Raw genomic sequence first — 16,601 nt, 5'->3', positions numbered from 1 at the left:
AATTTTCTTAAACCCTTCTCCAATTTGTGTTTTTAAAAAGTTTATCCTGTTTATATCTCATAAGCGTCTTGGAAAAGAAAATAATGTAACAGCCTCTAAAGAATAGAAATGACTCTTAACCAGCTGCAGACTTTAGCTTTCCTATTATATTTATTATTCTTTTTGTCCTGTAATCACTGATTTAATCTTGGATCTTGAATTATTGTGGGGTTGAGACAGATTAAGAAAAGCTTTTATTTCTTTATTGTTTAAATTTATATTTTGGATTGGATTGATCGTATACTAGCTTAATCGGACTTTCTGCACAAGATGTTAAATGCTTGGTTGAAGTTTGTTTGAAAATATAAATAAATAAAAGTTTATCCTGGAGTTCTTTTGCTTAGCTCTGTTTGCAGTAAAGATCTAAACTTCAAACGCAGAGCTACCAAATTCACTTTGGGCTCCTTTTATCAAGGTGCGGTAGGGGTTTACCGCGCGTTAAACCGCCTGCCCTGCTAGTCGCTAACACCTCCATTGACGAGGCATTAGTATTTTGGCTTGCCACGGGGGTTAGCGCGTAATGAAATGTCCGACGCGCTAACCCCCGTAGCACACCTTGATGAAAGGAGCCCTTTATGTGACAGCCAACTTGATTCTTTGTCCAGAAATATTTGAATCGGCTTATCTACTGTGATTGGACACAAATTTGTAGAACTTTAGCTGTGGTTCCAAGTGGAGCTAAATTTGTGCTGTGACAGTCTGAAAATTTGTTCAATCAGCTTTCGCTCATCTACACGACACACTATACTTTTTAATATGAATGGACAATTATATAAGGGCTTCAAAAGTAAATTGATTTCTTCATTCTAATCTCTTCCTACTTTAATAAAAAAGTGCCTGAAAAATGTATTAAGGGTAGGAATGACTTTTGGCTATAAATGTTCTCTTAGGGCTCCTTTTACGAAGCTGCGTTAACGCGTGTAATAGCGCACACTAATTTGCTGGCCGCACTAGCCGCTACCGCCTCCTCTTGAGCAGGCGCTAGTTTTTCAGCTAGCGCGGGGGTTAGCACACGCTAAAAAGGTGCCTGCGAAAAAGCTGCTGACGCGCCTTTGTAAAAGGAGCCCTAGGTCTGTGCTTCTAGGCTCAATTCATCCAAAAGTAAAAACTGTCCTGTTATGAAATATGTTGAATTTGTCATCTTTGCCCTGACAGTAAGAGATTCCAAATGTGATTATCCTGCTGCCTGCAATGCCTTGGAAACCTTATTAATTCACCGAGACTTACTGAGGACTGCTCTGTTTGATCAGATCATAGACATGCTGAGAGTGGAACAGGTCAGTCAGAGGCTTTCACTACTCCTAATCTACACCTGTGACCTTGATAAATTTTCACTTCCAACATGCAGTGACTAACGCAATGTGTGACTGTTTTGGGTGATCAGTTTTGTTAATACAGTGGTGTGACATTTACAACAGGCAGTTTAGTAAATATGCCAAGAAACAAGAGGGGCTCAACGGCATGAGCAATAACACCTCCCACCTTCACCAAACCAAAAGGGGTTCAGCAGTTTTAATATTATAGAACATCAATATATCTTTTGCGAAAATAGTAGAAGCCAAATCACTAAATAGAAAATTCATGCAAACAGAATACCTGGTCCCAGTCACATGAACAGAGCATAGATACCAAGTACAGAATAACTAACCATAAATTAGAAATAGAAATATGTAGACAGAAATTAGACTAAAAGCCCAAGAAGCCAGCCTTGAATGTAGCTCAGCACCTGAGAAATTCCCCCCTGTAGTGTGCAAAAAAATAAAAATAGCAGGTGTCAAGGGTGATAGTTGGCAGGTGGGGTGCAACCATTCTTGACCCTCTGGCCAAAGAGGGCCCCAAGCCTGCTGGAATCTGTAGCATGCACAAGCTTGGAAGTAGACTTTGGGGTCCCAACCCATTCCAGAATTTCTGCCCTGGACCCCAGCCATGACTTAAGACCAGATCCGGCAGATGTACATTCCAAAAACTGACATGCGGTATATAAACTTAAGGTTTAGTTTAGTTTAGTTTAAATTGAAAGAAATATGATTTCTCCAAGGACAAACGGGCTTAATATTCTCACATGTGGTCAACTATGGAATCTGGTACCGGCTCTGCCAAATGCACTGTCACTTTAAATCTTTAGACAGTGCCCATACCGTGTGTGTTCCATTGACTTCCCACCCATGCCTGCTTGCTGGACCATCAGTTCTTAGTTTTTTACAGAGTTGAGAAGCTGTATCTTCAGTTTCTCCTCAGTGTGTCAAACTTGGATATCTTCTTGTGCCTTCCCAGTTTTATTTTTTTGCAATTTTCTTTATAATTCTTCATTCTAGTGCAAAGGTACAGTAGTGTTGGGAGTGGAGCTTGCTCTGATTTTTTTAGGCGCTGGAGTGCAGGCTGTGAGTGGCTTTGTGTTGATCCAAAGAACTGTAGCAGGTGCCATCTGCGTCTCTCTCTCCCCCCCCCCACCACGCCAAAGACAAGTGAGAAGCTAGTGGAGTCGAGTGTTTCAGACACGTGGAGGGGCATAATCGAAAGGGACGTCTAAGTCCGTTTACGTCCATCTCGCAAGTTGTCCAAAGTTAAAAAGAGCCTAAGACACATTTTCGAAAGATACGGACAACTTTTTTTTACTTTCGAAAATCGTCTAATTATATGTCCTGTCAATCTGATCGTCCAAGCCACTAAATCATCTATCTTTATACCACATTTCCATCCAACCTTCCGTCCAAATCCAAAACGCCTAGAACAAGCCCTGTTGGACGTGGGAGGGATCTGCAAAGGGATGGACTGAACACCCAGACATGCCACCTAAATAGTGGGGTACCTTACATGGCACTGCTGTCAACTTCACAAAAAAGGTGCCATGTCTTCTCCTCCCTACAGCTTCCTTATAGGTGACGGTGAGCCCCCCAAACCACCTCCAGAATCTCCTAGACCCACTTATCTCCCACCCCAATAGCTCTTATGGCTGTAGGAGCCACTTATTTGCCAGTAAAAAAGGGTTTTAGGGGTGTATAGGGCAGTGCACATGTTTCTGTATCAATGCAGTGATTACAGGGGCTTATGGGCATGGGTCCTCCTCTCTATGGGTCCCTAACCCACCCTCAAGATGTCTTAAGCTGCCTCTGGGCTGGACGACTAGGCTTTCCTATGCCAGGCAGACAGGTGATGATGGTCTGGAGGCTGAAATTTAAAGTTGTGAATAAAATTTTTATGGGGGTGGGGGGAGTTGTGATCACTTGGGGTAGTGTGTGGGGGGTCTGTGTTAATGTGTTTTCAGTGCTGAGTTTAGATGTGGTTTTGTGACTTAGACCATGTTTTACATGGTCTAAGTCACAGCGTCCAAGTTCCTGCGTCCAACGTCTAGGCTCTGTTGTTAAACTTTCGGTTATACATGCTGTACGACTAAGTCTAAGCCGGCCCACGTCTCACCCAACTCCCGCCCTCGACATCCCTCCCGAAACACCCCGTTTAGCTTTGGATGTTGAGTGGCATTATGAAGGTCTAGGTCGTTTAGAAATGCGTCCAAAACCCGATTTTATTATCGGCGCTTGGACATTTTTGAGAAATGTTTGTCCAAGTGCTGACTTAGGCCGGTTTTTGGACGTTTTTCTCTTTCGATTATGAGCCCCTTGGGGTCTAACTAAAACACAGTCCGAAGAGAGAAGTCCCTGGAGGAAATTACAAGTTTGTTTTAGGCAGAAATCTTCTCCATAATCCAGCTACAGTGAGAGCTGATGCATGCACAGCACCTTCCAGTTCTATGAGTACAGTGTATTACTGTCTATGGGGGGGGGGGGGCGGTCCTGAAAATTGAAGTTTGGAGGGTATCTGGAGCTACCCTTAGGGTCCTCCACCTTCCAAAACCCCTTCCCTGAATTTTTGGATCTTCAGCTCTCCCAAGCTGTTTTTTTGGCCCCAAAATGCTGCTTCAGTGGCTGCCTTGGATTTTCCAATTTTATTTTAAAAGCCTCTATCTGCCTCACAACACCTCTATCTCACAGGTTCCTCCTTGTGAACGGGTCCATGCTGTGCTCTCTTTTCTCATCCTCTGTCTAACCACAATCCAGTGGGTTCCTCCTCCCTCCCTCCCTTCACACAGGTTTACCGGAGGTTAGGCCAAAACCAGAGTTCCTTCCCCCAAAGGATCACCTGTGAGAGTCTGTCTCTAAGAAGAAAAATATCTCAGAGACCAATAACTCTATCCTTCTAGGGCTTCCAAACAGTTGGCAATCCTAGTCTCCTGGGGTGAAAAATACCCAGGGGTAAAACATGTGTGGTAGGAGGCACCCAAGGACAAAATGTTAGAGGGGCAAAAGGTGTGGGGGCAACAAAAAGCACCCAGGGGCTACATGTGGAGGGACGAAACATCCCAGGGGCAAAATGTTAAGGGGTGAAACATCCCAGGGGCAAAAGATGTGGGGGCAAACATTCCAGAGATGAAACATACCCGGGGGCAAAATGTGTGTGTGTGTGTGTGGAGGGGGGATGGAAGCTTCCTATATCCACCACATAGAGTCCTCTCAGCAATTTGTTGCCTTTGTTCCTAATAGGCTAAGAGTTGCTATATCCAAAAGAACCATCTCCACTTAGCTAGCTGACTATATCTCCTTTGCTTATACTCAGGCTGGGTTGACGCTACAAGGCTGTGTGACAGCCCACAATGTAAAGACTATGACTGCCTCGGTGGCTCATTTTTGCTCTGTATCTATTGAAGAAATATGTAAAGCAGCTACTTGGTTCTCAATCCATACATTTACTTCTCGCTACTTTTCAGAACACAAATCCAGAAGAGACAGTCAGTTTGGGCAAGCAGTTCTGCAAAATCTATTCTCTATTTAAAACCAACTTTCCCTCCTACCCTATAGGGTTTTGCCGAGATCCTGTTTATTCATTGTTCTTCTAGAGGCAGCTTGGGAATCCCACGTGTGAGGATATTATGTTTGCTTGTCTTTTGAGAAAATGAAGATACTTACCTGTAGCAGGTGTTCTCCAAGGACAGCAGGCATATATTCTCACAACCTGCCCACCTCCCCTAGTTGGCTTCTTAGACTACGGCGAGAGCTCAAGGCAGCCATTTCCTATTGGCGATCTACACGGGGTAGGAGCATAGGAAGATCGCTTCTGCCCCGAAAGCCTGCTAGACCACCAGGTAAGGCCGGGATGCTATGGGGAAGGCTGGAGAGAGGCGGGAACATGATAAAATATGGGTTTTCCCTCCCCCCCCAAAAAATTGCAAATTTGTGAAACCGTGAATGTGGAAACCGTGAATGGGGAGGGGGAAGTGTAAATAAGATATGAAATGGTGGAAAAATGCCTCAGGAAATTGAAAATCATGGTTTATGGTGCTGGATCCTAGCCCTAGTTTTAACAGAGAAGAAGGAAGCTTGACAAGTTTTAAAAAAAAGTAGGTTCAAACAAGCACTTGACATCCGTTCTTGACATTCTTCCATTTACTTGTTGGACTGAGAGCTTTCTGTAGTTGGTTTTACTTCAGCAATGTAAAATAATGAACTTGGGTTTTTCCCATGCAGGTTAAAATCCATGCTGGTCCCAAGTTTGCTTCATATCTGACGTTCAGCCCCTCAGAAGTAAAATCCCTTCGAGTGGAATATGGAGACTTAGAGTGTTGCATTGAAGTGGTAGACAGTATACAGGATGCCATTGAGCATATTCACAAGTATGGTAGCTCGCATACAGATGTTATCATCACTGAGAATGGTATGTATTCAGTTCGGCCCACTTCCACCTTTGATATAGAACCAGTTACCTAAAATTAGCTATTGTGTATGAATATGAGGGTAGGTGAAAAGGAGAAATTAGGTTCTTACCTGCTAATTTTATTTCTTTTAGTCCCTCCAAACCAGCACAGACAGCTAAGTCTGTTCCCAGTCTCCAGCAGGTGGAGACGGTAAGTCTTTGCAGTCTTCTCTTAGGCCTCTGCAGGGTCAAATGCCGGCCACATTAAGCCCTAGGCGGGAACACACTGAGCACTTCTTAGGCTTGCGGGAAGTGCTCATTGTGAACTGTGAGGCAGGCTGAATGAAACTGGCAACTGAATGGGAGAAAAAGAAATATGAAAAAGTCCCTGTAGACCAGCACAGAAAGAAAAAGCACTGCCTTGGGTCTTCTTTTTTTGTTGTTGTTCTTTGTTTGTTTAAAGAAAACTTTAACAGGAGCAGACCCCACAGGCACTCAAACCTGTAGTCTTTGCCCCTTGGCAAGGTGTACAGTTGAGGCTGCTCTAGAGAAAAAAGTGTTGGGGGGGACCTTGGCCATCCGAGTGTGACACCCCCAAGGTGGTAATGGCTCCCTGCAGAACTCCAGCTCAGTCTGACAAGAAAATAGGGGCAGAAGAAAAGGTTACCGCCTAACCTTTCCAACAGACCCTGCCGATGCCTAAAGGAAGACTGCACAGGCTTACCACCTCCACCTGCTGGAGACTGAGAACAGACTTAGCCATCTGTGCTGGTCTGAATGGTTATTAGTCTATGCTATTGCTAAGGGATAGGAGATGAGATTTGATATACCTCCTTTCTGGTTTATATATTATATACAAGTGCTTATTTTGTACCTGGGGCAATGGGACTTGCCCAAGGTCACAAGGAGCTACAATAGGATTTGAACCCAGTTCCACAGGCCACTGCAATAACCATTAGGCTGCTCCTCCACTAATATGCTATAACTAGCTAGACTAGAACTCATAAAGTAAAGTTTTTAAAAATACCATTATTTTGATGCATAGCAATAGTCTTCAAGTCTCCATAATCCTCCTGTAGTGCTTGAAAAAGAGAGATTATTAGTCTACACACAAGGGCACGATAGCCAGACCTATGTGACCTTTAAGAGCATAATTCTAGGAAGGCAGGATTTCTTTGACTGATCTACTTGTACAAGTTCCTTTGTAATTGAATTTAAAAAATTTTCATTCTAGCCGTTTGACAAACCATATGCTTTTTAGAAAAATAAAAAGAACAGATTTTTCCGAAAACCAAAATTGGACATTGTAGGTTCTTAAAACAGTAGTCCTGAACGTCTAACTCTGAGTTGATTTTAAAAAATAACCCATGATATAGAGTAACGAGTTTTAATTAATTTTACTATCCTGCACTATGGCTTCTACCTTTTAGGCGGCTTACATTCTAAATAGTGGAGGAAGGATCTGGGATAAGTGTACATTAGATGAGAGCATGAATGCGAGGAAAAAGGGGTAGATCGCAACACTTTCGCATACATTAATGTATGATGGCAAATTATTTTATGCCAGAACAGCACAGGCTTCACAACAAGTTAAATAGAAGGAAAAGGGCCATCCCACCTCCACAAAAAGTGGTTTATTAAAGGTGGTTGAGCGGTCACCTCATCGGCAAAAAACCTTAATCAAAACTGAGAAAACTCTGTGCTGTGCTGTGCTGTAGAAAACTCAAAAAGATAGAAGAATAATTATTCAACTTATCTTCAGCTGATCGGTACACCGATGGTGGCCAGTGTTTCTGCTGCCTCAGGGTGTAGCACGACCTATCAGACTAGAACCAAAACAAAAATAACATATCATTAAAAAGTTTCTTAATGTTCCAGTCGTTACTTCAATAGCTCAAATAAAGCCCACAAGACATATCTTTGAAATGGGACGAAAAAGGAAAAAAGGGTAGAACCATTAACCTCTTGAATAATGGTTCCACAAACAAGCTTGACTTCATTGAGTTCTTCATATGTTAATGTGTCTTTTAAACGCTTTTTTTTTTCTTTCAGAGCAAACAGCTGAGTATTTTCTGCAGCATGTTGACAGTGCCTGTGTTTTCTGGAATGCCAGCACTAGATTCGCAGATGGATATCGATTTGGACTAGGTAAATACATTTTAAAGTAAAGCAGCCAGGTTTTTTTTTTTGTGATTAAAGTGTGGACTGAAAAATAAAAGCATTGTGATCTCCGAAGTACCACTTAGTTCCAGATTTGCAGCATTTTGTGGGGCAATTTCATGGCCTGAATTTACAGTCCCATCCCTTACAGTTTTTGAGAAGACTTTGTCATCTATTAAGAAAGCAACATAGAATAATGATGGCAGATAAAGGCCAAATGGCCCATCCAGTCTGCCCCTCCACAGCATCCACTATCTCCTCTACCTAAGAGATCCCACATGCCTGTCCCACTCTATCTTGAATTCAGATTCAGACTTCATCTCCACCGGGAGACTGTTCCATGCATCTACCACCCTTTTTGTACCACCCTTTCTGTATTTTCTTACATTTCTCTTAAGCCTATTATCTCTTAATTTCATCCTATGCCCTCCTTCTGGAATTTTCCTTCATTTGAAAAAGACTCACCATGGAGATATTTAATGTCGCTATCATATCCCCTCTCTCTAGCACAGGGGTGTCAAAGTCCCTCCTCGAAAGCCACAATCCAGTAGGGTTTTCAGGATTTCCCCAATGAATATGCATGAGATCTATTAGCATACAATGAAAGCAGTGCATGCAGATAGATCTCATGCATAGTCTTTGGGGAAATCCTGAAAACCCAACTGGATTGCAGCCCTCGAGGAGGGACTTTGACACCTCTGTTGTAGCACATTGGATCCAATCCCTTCTCATTGGCTCTCAGTTTCAAAGCACAGCCAACCATGTAAAGATATGATTAGAAAAAGTCTCTCATTAGCTTTTTTCCATTTCATAGGGATGAAACCTATCGCCCACCCTATTTTGAAAAAGTGTTTATTGGAAATGTCATAACCTGTCACCTGTCAAACCCACCTATTTGTCTCCAAACTATTAGAGCGATTCATTTTCAACAATTAAACCAGCGTGTTGAATCTTTTAACTGTCTACATCCATCCCAATCTGGGATTCTTAAGTATCATTCCACTTAGACTATTATATTATCTCTGTTGAACAATTGTTGTTCAGCACTTGATTAGGGGTAAGGCAACTCTCTTAATCTCCTTGGATTAGACAGCAGTTTTTGACCTTGTGAGTCATTCCCTTCTATTGTCTAGACTGGCCTCTTTTGGGATTTCAGGAACAGTCTTGCAGTGGTTTTATAGCTTTCTCAGTAAAAGAGCTATAGTATCTCGTTCTTCAACATTTTCGGCTTCATGTTTCTTACACCATGGAGTTCAAGGATCAGTCCTTTCTCCACTTCTTCTTAACATCTTTGTTAAGACCATTGGCATTGCTTATCCAAGAACATCAAGTAAAATGTTGCAATTACCTTTTCAGTAAGTTATTTATCATTTTATGAGGTTTTATTAACAAGGGTATAAACTGCTCAACCAGCTGCCAGAATTCTGGATGTAATGAGGCTCCAGAAGCAAAATAATTAAGGGAACCCCATCATGCTGAACAAATCTAAAAGCAATTAATGTGGCCCCAACATAGAAGTCTCCAAACAAGCGGGACAATAGTCCAGTGATTCTCATTGAGTACCAGCAGAGAGTTCCCATAGTTGTATTCAGCTTATCATAACTACAGCAAAAGTTGTTATAGACCCTTCAGGCATAGTCATATGAAAGCCAAACCAACACCAGAAGCATATGTTTGCATCACTCCATTGTTCATGCGAAGAAGTGAAATTAGCCACATAGGTAGTAGCCTCGGGAATGGCCTCAAAAAATCAAGCGTTGCCTTCATGCACAATCTTGAGCTGTGATAGATATAGCAGGCTAAAACAGAGGCACAATTTGACCAAATGTGTCCCATCGGTGTCGACCCCCTCGGTACCGATTAATACCTCCATGCCGGTGCTCTTGGCCGAAACACCTACAGTGCATACCCGTGCTGCTGCCGACCCTGTCCGGTCCCAGGAGCGACATCGGTCTTCCTCACCCGGTACCGCCTCGGTGCGCTCAGGCAAATCTCTCTCAAAGACCCGCCATGCCGAGCCCTCCACGCCGATGTCCAAACGTATGCACCCAGACATTTGGGAAGACTCCCCTCACGGTACCGAAGAGGACGCTTCGTCAATCGACGAAGAACCCTCCATGACCGACACCGTCTCCAAACCAGAGCAATCCTCTTTCTCTAAATTCCTTAGGGAGATGTCAGCAGCTCTTTCCATACCCTTAGAGTCCGACTCTAAGAAGTCTCAGGCTTTCCTCGATGCCCTAGACTTTGAGCAACCTCCCAAGGAATTTTTAAAGTTGCCCGTCCACGACATCTTACGGGAAACTTTCTATAAGAACTGGGAGACTCCCCTCACTGTTCCCGGAGCCCCTCGTAAATTGGATAGCTTGTACCGGGTTATTCCAATCCCAGGGTTTGACAAACCTCAATTGCCCCACGAGTCCCTCCTGGTGGGGAATCTACTTTGAAAAAATCTCAGGGTTCCAGTGTATATGCCTCCACCCCTCCTGGCAGAGAGGGAAAAACCATGGATAAATTTGGTAAGCGCCTTTTCCAAAATGCCATGCTAGCCAATAGAGCCAACAACTACACCTTCCACTTCTCCTTCTACATGAAGCATCTGGTGCAACAGCTCTCCTCCTTACAGAAATATCTTCCTGAACGTAAGGTCCCTCTTTTCCAGCAACAAATTTCCAGCCTCCTCCAACTCAGGAAATTTATGGTTCGCTCCATCTACGACTCTTTTGAGCTGACCTCTCGCGCATCTGCCATGGCGGTGGCCATGCGCCGTTTGGCATGGCTGAGAGTCTCTGACCTAGACATTAACCACCAGGACCGCCTGGCTAACGCACCTTGTCTGGGCGATGAACTCTTCGGAGAGTCCCTGGACTCAACAACCCAGAAACTCTCAGCACATGAGACCAGGTGGGACACTGATCAAACCTAAAAAGAAGACTCCACCTGCTCGTCCCTACAGACAACAGTGTTCTTACCAGTGTAGGTTCTCGGCCAGACCTCTCAACCCGCCTCAACAACAGTCTCGCCGTCCTCGCCACCAACATCAGACTCAGGCTCGCCCACAGACTCAACCTGCCAAACCTCCTCCTTCATCTAAGCTGTCTCAACCCTTTTGACTCTTTTCTCCAGAGCATAGCCATTCTCCCACCATCGCTACCTCTCCCTCAACCTATCGGAGGACGTCTTCAGCTTTTCCTCAGCCGTTGGGAAGTCATCACTTCGGACCAGTGGGTCCTCAACATCATTCGCCACGGCTACTCTCTCAACTACCAGACTCTTCCACCAGACCATCCTCCCGTAGAGTCTGCTTCTCACTCCTCCCAAACCCCCCTCCTCCTGAGGGAGGTCCAATCCCTCCTTCTCCTCAATGCCATCGAAGAGGTACCTCCGGACCAAAGGGGTCAGGGATTCTACTCCCGCTAATTCCTGGTTCCCGAAAAAACAGGAGACCTTCGTCCCATCCTCGATCTCAGGGACCTCAACAAGTGTCTAGTCAAAGAGAAGTTCATAATGCTCTCCCTAGCCACGCTTTACCCTCTTCTCTCCCACCACGACTGGCTATGCTCCCTAGACCTCAAGGAGGCCTACACTTACATCCCAATCCATCCGACTTCACATCGCTATCTACGGTTCCAGATACAGCACCATCACTATCAGTACAAAGTGCTACCCTTTGGCCTCGCATCATCGCCCAGAGTGTTCACCAAGTGCCTTATTGTGGTGGCGGCCTTCCTCAGGTCTCACGACCTTCAGGTGTTCCCCTACTTGGACGATTGGCTGGTGAAAGCACCTACGTCTCCACTTGTGCTACAAGCCACTCATCACACCATCTCGTTCCTCCATCTCTTGGGTTTCGAGATCAACTACCCCAAGTCGCATCTGCTTCCCACACAGCGACTTCAGTTCATTGGAGCAGTTCTCGACACCACCCTAATGAGGGCATTTCTCCCCTCCGACCGCCATCGAACTCTGCTCCACCTCTGCCGTCAGGTGCTCCTTCATCACTCCATCCCAGCTCGACAGATGATGATCCTCCTGGGCCACATGGCCTCGATGGTCCATGTACTTCCTCTGGCGCGACTCCACCTCAGGACACCTCAGTGGACTTTAGCCAACCAATGGTCACAGACAACCGATCCTCTTTCTCATCCCATCTCTGTGACATCGTCTCTTCGGCAATCTCTTCAATGGTGGTTGAACTCCTCCAATCTTTCCAGGGGTCTACTCTTTCATCTACCCCCTCACTCCATGATCATAACCACAGATGCCTCCCCTTATGCGTGGGGAGCCCACCTAGGAGATCTTCGCACCCAGGGACTTGGACCCCTCAGGAGCGTCAACATCACATCAATTTCCTGGAACTCAGGGCCATGTTCTATGCTCTCAAGGCCTTCCAACACCTTCTCTACCCTCAGGTTCTTCTCCTGTGCACAGACAACCAAGTCGCCATGTACTACATAAACAAGCAAGGCGGCACGGGATCGCCCCTCCTCTGTCAGGAGGCCATCCGCATCTGGACCTGGGCCACGGCCCACAGTCTCTTCCTCAAGGCTGTCTATATCCAGGGCGAACAGAACTCCCTGGCCGACAGTCTCAGCCGCATCCTTCAACCTCACGAGTGGACCCTGGATCCTCCCACACTCCACTCCATCTTTGCCCTCCGGGGCACTCCTCAGATGGACCTCTTTGCAGCTCCTCACAACCATCAGCTGCCCCAGTTCTGTTCCAGACTCTACTCCCCTCATCGTCTAGCCCCGGACGCATTCCTGCTCGACTGGACGGATCGGTTCATCTATGCCTTTCCTCCGCTGCCTCTGATGTTGCGGACGTTGTCCAAACTCCGCAGGGACAGAGCCACCATGATTCTCATCGCTCCTCGGTGTCCTCGCCAACACTGATTCTCCCTCCTGCTTCAGCTCAACTCCAGGGAGCCCATTCCTCTTCCTGTGTTTCCTACTCTACTTACACAGCAGCATCAGTCTCTACTACATCCCAATCTGTCCTCGCTCCACCTGACAGCTTGGTTTCTCTCGGGCTGACCTCTCCAGAGAATCTGTCTCAGCCTGTCCATCGTATTCTGGATGCCTCCAGGAAACCGGCCACCCTCCAATGTTACCATCAGAAGTGGACCCGGTTCTCCTCCTGGTGTCTGCTTCATCATCATGACCCCACCTCATTAGCGGTGGAAACTGTACTGGACTATTTGCTCTCTCTCTCCGACGCTGGCCTCAAGTCGACCTCAATCAGAGTCCACCTCAGTGCCATCACTGCGTTTCATGAGCCTATCCTCGGAAAACCTCTTACGGCTCATCTCCTGGTTTCCCAGTTCATGAGAGGCCTCTTCAATGTCAAACCACCTCTGAAGCCTCCTCCAGTCGTCTGGGACCTGAATGTGGTTCTATCAGCCCTCATGAAACCTCCGTTTGAGCCTCTTGCCACAACTTCACTCAAATTTCTTACGTGGAAGGTGCTTTTCCTCGTTGCCATCACCTCTGCCAGGAGGGTTAGTGAGCTGCATGCACTGGTTGCCGACCCACCTTTCACTGTTTTTCACCATGACAAGGTGGTTCTGCGTATCCATCCTAAATTTCTGCCTAAGGTGGTCTCGGACTTCCACCTCAACCAGTCCATTGTGTTGCCTGTCTTTTTTCTTAAGCCCCATTCTCATCCTGGGGAACAGGCGTTGCACACGCTGGACTGTAAGTGTGCCCTTTCATACTACCTTGACCGTACCAGGGCTCACCGCTCTTCACCTCAGCTCTTTCTGTCCTTCGACCCTAACCGTCTAGGTCGCCCTGTCTCTAAGCGAACGCTTTCCAACTGGCTTGCTGCCTGCATTGCGCTCTGTTATGCTCGGGCCGGTCTCTCACTGGAAGGTGCTGTCACGGCCCACAGGGTCAGAGCTATGGCTGCTTCTGTGGCTTTCCTCCGTTCCACGCCCATCGAGGAAATCTGCAAGGCTGCCACTTGGTCCTCAGTTCACACGTTCACTACTCACTACTGTCTGGATACCTTCTCCAGACGGGATGGACACTTCGGCCAATCTGTGTTACAAAATTTATTTTCCTAATGGCCAACCATCCCTCCTCCCTCTCTGTTAGCTTGGAGGTCACCCATACGTTAAGAATATGCTGCCTGCTTGTCCTGGGATAAAGCACAGTTACTTACCGTAACAGGTGTTATCCAGGGACAGCAGGCAGATATTCTTAGGACCCGCCCTCCTCCCTGGGTTGGCTTCTTAGCTGGCTTATCTTAACTGGGGACCATGCTCTCCTCCGTCGAGCGGGAAGGCACCCACGCATGCGCGGTGCGGTCAACTAGAACTTTCTAGTTAAAAGTGTTCGTACCGGGGCTCCGTCGGTGACGTCACCCATACGTTAAGAATATCTGCCTGCTGTCCCTGGATAACACCTGTTACGGTAAGTAACTGTGCTTTATTTGACAAGTATGTTAGTATTGGGCAAAAATTGAAGAAATTGTGTGAAATGAGATCTGTTTGTGTAGGAGTGTGTTAATTGTATTGTATTTGATTTTGCTCACGTTACAGGTGCAGAGGTTGGAATAAGTACTGCTCGCATCCATGCTCGAGGGCCAGTGGGAATTGAGGGACTTCTAACTACAAAATGGTTAATGCGTGGCAAAGATCATGTGGTTTCAGACTTCTCAGAACAAGGGACCATGAAGTATCTTCACGAGAACATGCCTATTCCTCAGAGAAACATTAATTAAAGAAAACTGGGAGCCCCAAGGAGTGTTACGTTTACTGATGTTTGCCTGATTTCAGTATATATGCAGTTCAGTAATGGAGAGGGAACAGACTCCTCCATTAAGACTAAATTGCTCACTCTTCTTGATACAGTTAAGAGCTGCTATTTTTTCCGATTGTCCTTGGTTTTGTTGCAAAATCAGATTTTACTTGTTTTTTTTCACCTAGGTCTCAGAGACTCGGATAGCCTTTTAAATATTAAAGAAAGCACATTGTGGCCCTTTCAGAATGGAGAGTGCTGTTTTAAACTCCAATTTGCCCATAGGAATGACATCCTTCTAAGAATACCTCTTTGTAGCTATACAATGGACAGCTTAACCAAGACAAATATGCAACTTAGTGAACTTTTAACTTCAACCATTTCACTGTCAGTATGATGTGTAGCACAAAAAACTCGTAAGCAAGGTAATAAAACTCGTAAGCAAGGTAATAAAAGCACCCCATCAGGTGATAGCTGTGAAGTGCTCTCATATTCCTAAATGATTCAGATACTCTGAAACTTGCATTTACCCACTAGCCACAATCAGTTATTCTCAGCTTTTAAGGGAAGCCTCATACATTTTATTGGTCATTCCTACCAGTGTAGCTGTTTAATCATTAAATCATTTTCAGGTCAGCAAGGAACTTTAAGATGGAATTCATTGTGTTGATAGTTATATATAGCTGGGGTGTGTAACCCATGAAAAAGACTTGTGAAATATTGTAATAATACTATTTTGTATTTAAATGTAAAATCAAATCTTGTAACAAGACTCCAAAATTCCTAAAGCAGCACATACCTTTTACAGGAAATAATTTTAAGTGTTTTTGTATGTATGTGGAGGGGGGGCAGTGGTTGTTCCATCCAAACTTGAGGTTAACATGTGCCAAGAAATTTGCACCTGCCTGGTAAATGCTTGAGGAGGCATGAGGGTTAGAATAACTGGCTACATGGCACTTCCAGCCTCTGGAAATGAAGAGATCTTTGTATTCAGTTGTGTTTTCCTTTGAGATGTCTCTAGTGCTTTATTTTAGCACTCTGTAAATAAAGAGAGCCTGACTGATAGGCTACTTCAGTATCCATTGACTAAAACTTCTGTACTGGATATGATTGCCATAGATGAGCTGTTTCCAGTGCAAGCTGTTTCCGCCTCTGCAAGTCTGTTGCAGGAGATACTGATCACTGTTTTCAATACCTCCTCCATCTCCCTGCTCTCTGCTGCCCCCAGTCAGTTATTTCTTCTGCAAGTGAGCCTGCAGGAGCAACTGTGATCTGCTCAGTGTTCTTTTTTGTTTTTCATGGGGGGTTTGTTGTGTGATTTTTCGAGGGTTTTGTGTTCCTGTTCAGCTCCAGTGACTGCCTAGCCCAGACATGGGCAACTCCGATCCTCGAGGGCCAGAATCCAATGGGGTATTCAGGATTTCCTCAATGAATATGCATTGAAAGCAGTGCATGCAAATAGATCTCATGCACATTCATTGGGGAAATTCTGAAAACTCGATTGGATTCTGGCCCTCGAGGACCGGAGTTGCCCAATTCTGGCCTAGCCTATGTGACAGGAGTAGCCTTTGGTCTGCAACTGAGAGGTGGATCCTGTGGGGACCTGCTCAGCCAGCCTGCTTGAACTGTGGAGCTCAGGGGCTTCCCCTGCTGTTTGCTCATTCCTTGACCTAATCAGGAGTGCTAGCGCAGGCTCCAAAGGCACACTCATTGCATTTCTTTGGAGTGCACATGGTGTCTGCTGCACTTTCCTCCCCCCATACGCAGCGTTTGGATTCAGATCCCGGGGGTTGAGATTCAGTTCAGCTGTAGCCCTACTGGAAGCTGAAGAGGCAGCTTTCTTGGTTACAGAGGTCCTTTCCTAATTCCAGCTACCCTGAGAGGAGCTGTGTCTTTTCTGTGAGTAGGGCTGTCACAGTCCTAAGGGCAGTTCAGGGGTGGGGGGGGGGGGGGGGGTCTGAAATTATGGTTTTT

The 16,601-nt window shown here is 45.5% G+C and overlaps 1 protein-coding gene across 4 annotated transcripts in view; it reads left to right on the top strand.

Annotated features, from left to right (window-relative positions):
- Nucleotides 1-15,707, top strand: part of ALDH18A1 (aldehyde dehydrogenase 18 family member A1) — an 88,399-nt gene extending 72,692 nt beyond the window's left edge. For all 4 annotated transcript variants that reach the window (XM_033942472.1, XM_033942471.1, XM_033942473.1 and 1 more), the window contains exons 15-18: nucleotides 1,195-1,316; nucleotides 5,559-5,745; nucleotides 7,777-7,872; nucleotides 14,429-15,707. In XM_033942472.1, coding sequence (XP_033798363.1) covers nucleotides 1,195-1,316; nucleotides 5,559-5,745; nucleotides 7,777-7,872; nucleotides 14,429-14,610 — 587 coding nt within the window. In that variant the 3' untranslated portion in view covers nucleotides 14,611-15,707. The remainder of the gene's footprint in view (nucleotides 1-1,194; nucleotides 1,317-5,558; nucleotides 5,746-7,776; nucleotides 7,873-14,428) is intronic.
- The last annotated feature ends 894 nt before the right edge of the window (nucleotides 15,708-16,601 follow it).

This window comes from Geotrypetes seraphini, chromosome 4 (genome assembly GCF_902459505.1).
Source record: "Geotrypetes seraphini chromosome 4, aGeoSer1.1, whole genome shotgun sequence".
Lineage (NCBI taxonomy): Eukaryota > Metazoa > Chordata > Amphibia > Gymnophiona > Dermophiidae > Geotrypetes > Geotrypetes seraphini.
Note: the sequence above shows the minus strand (reverse complement) of the source record. Positions and strands in the feature narration are given on the sequence as shown.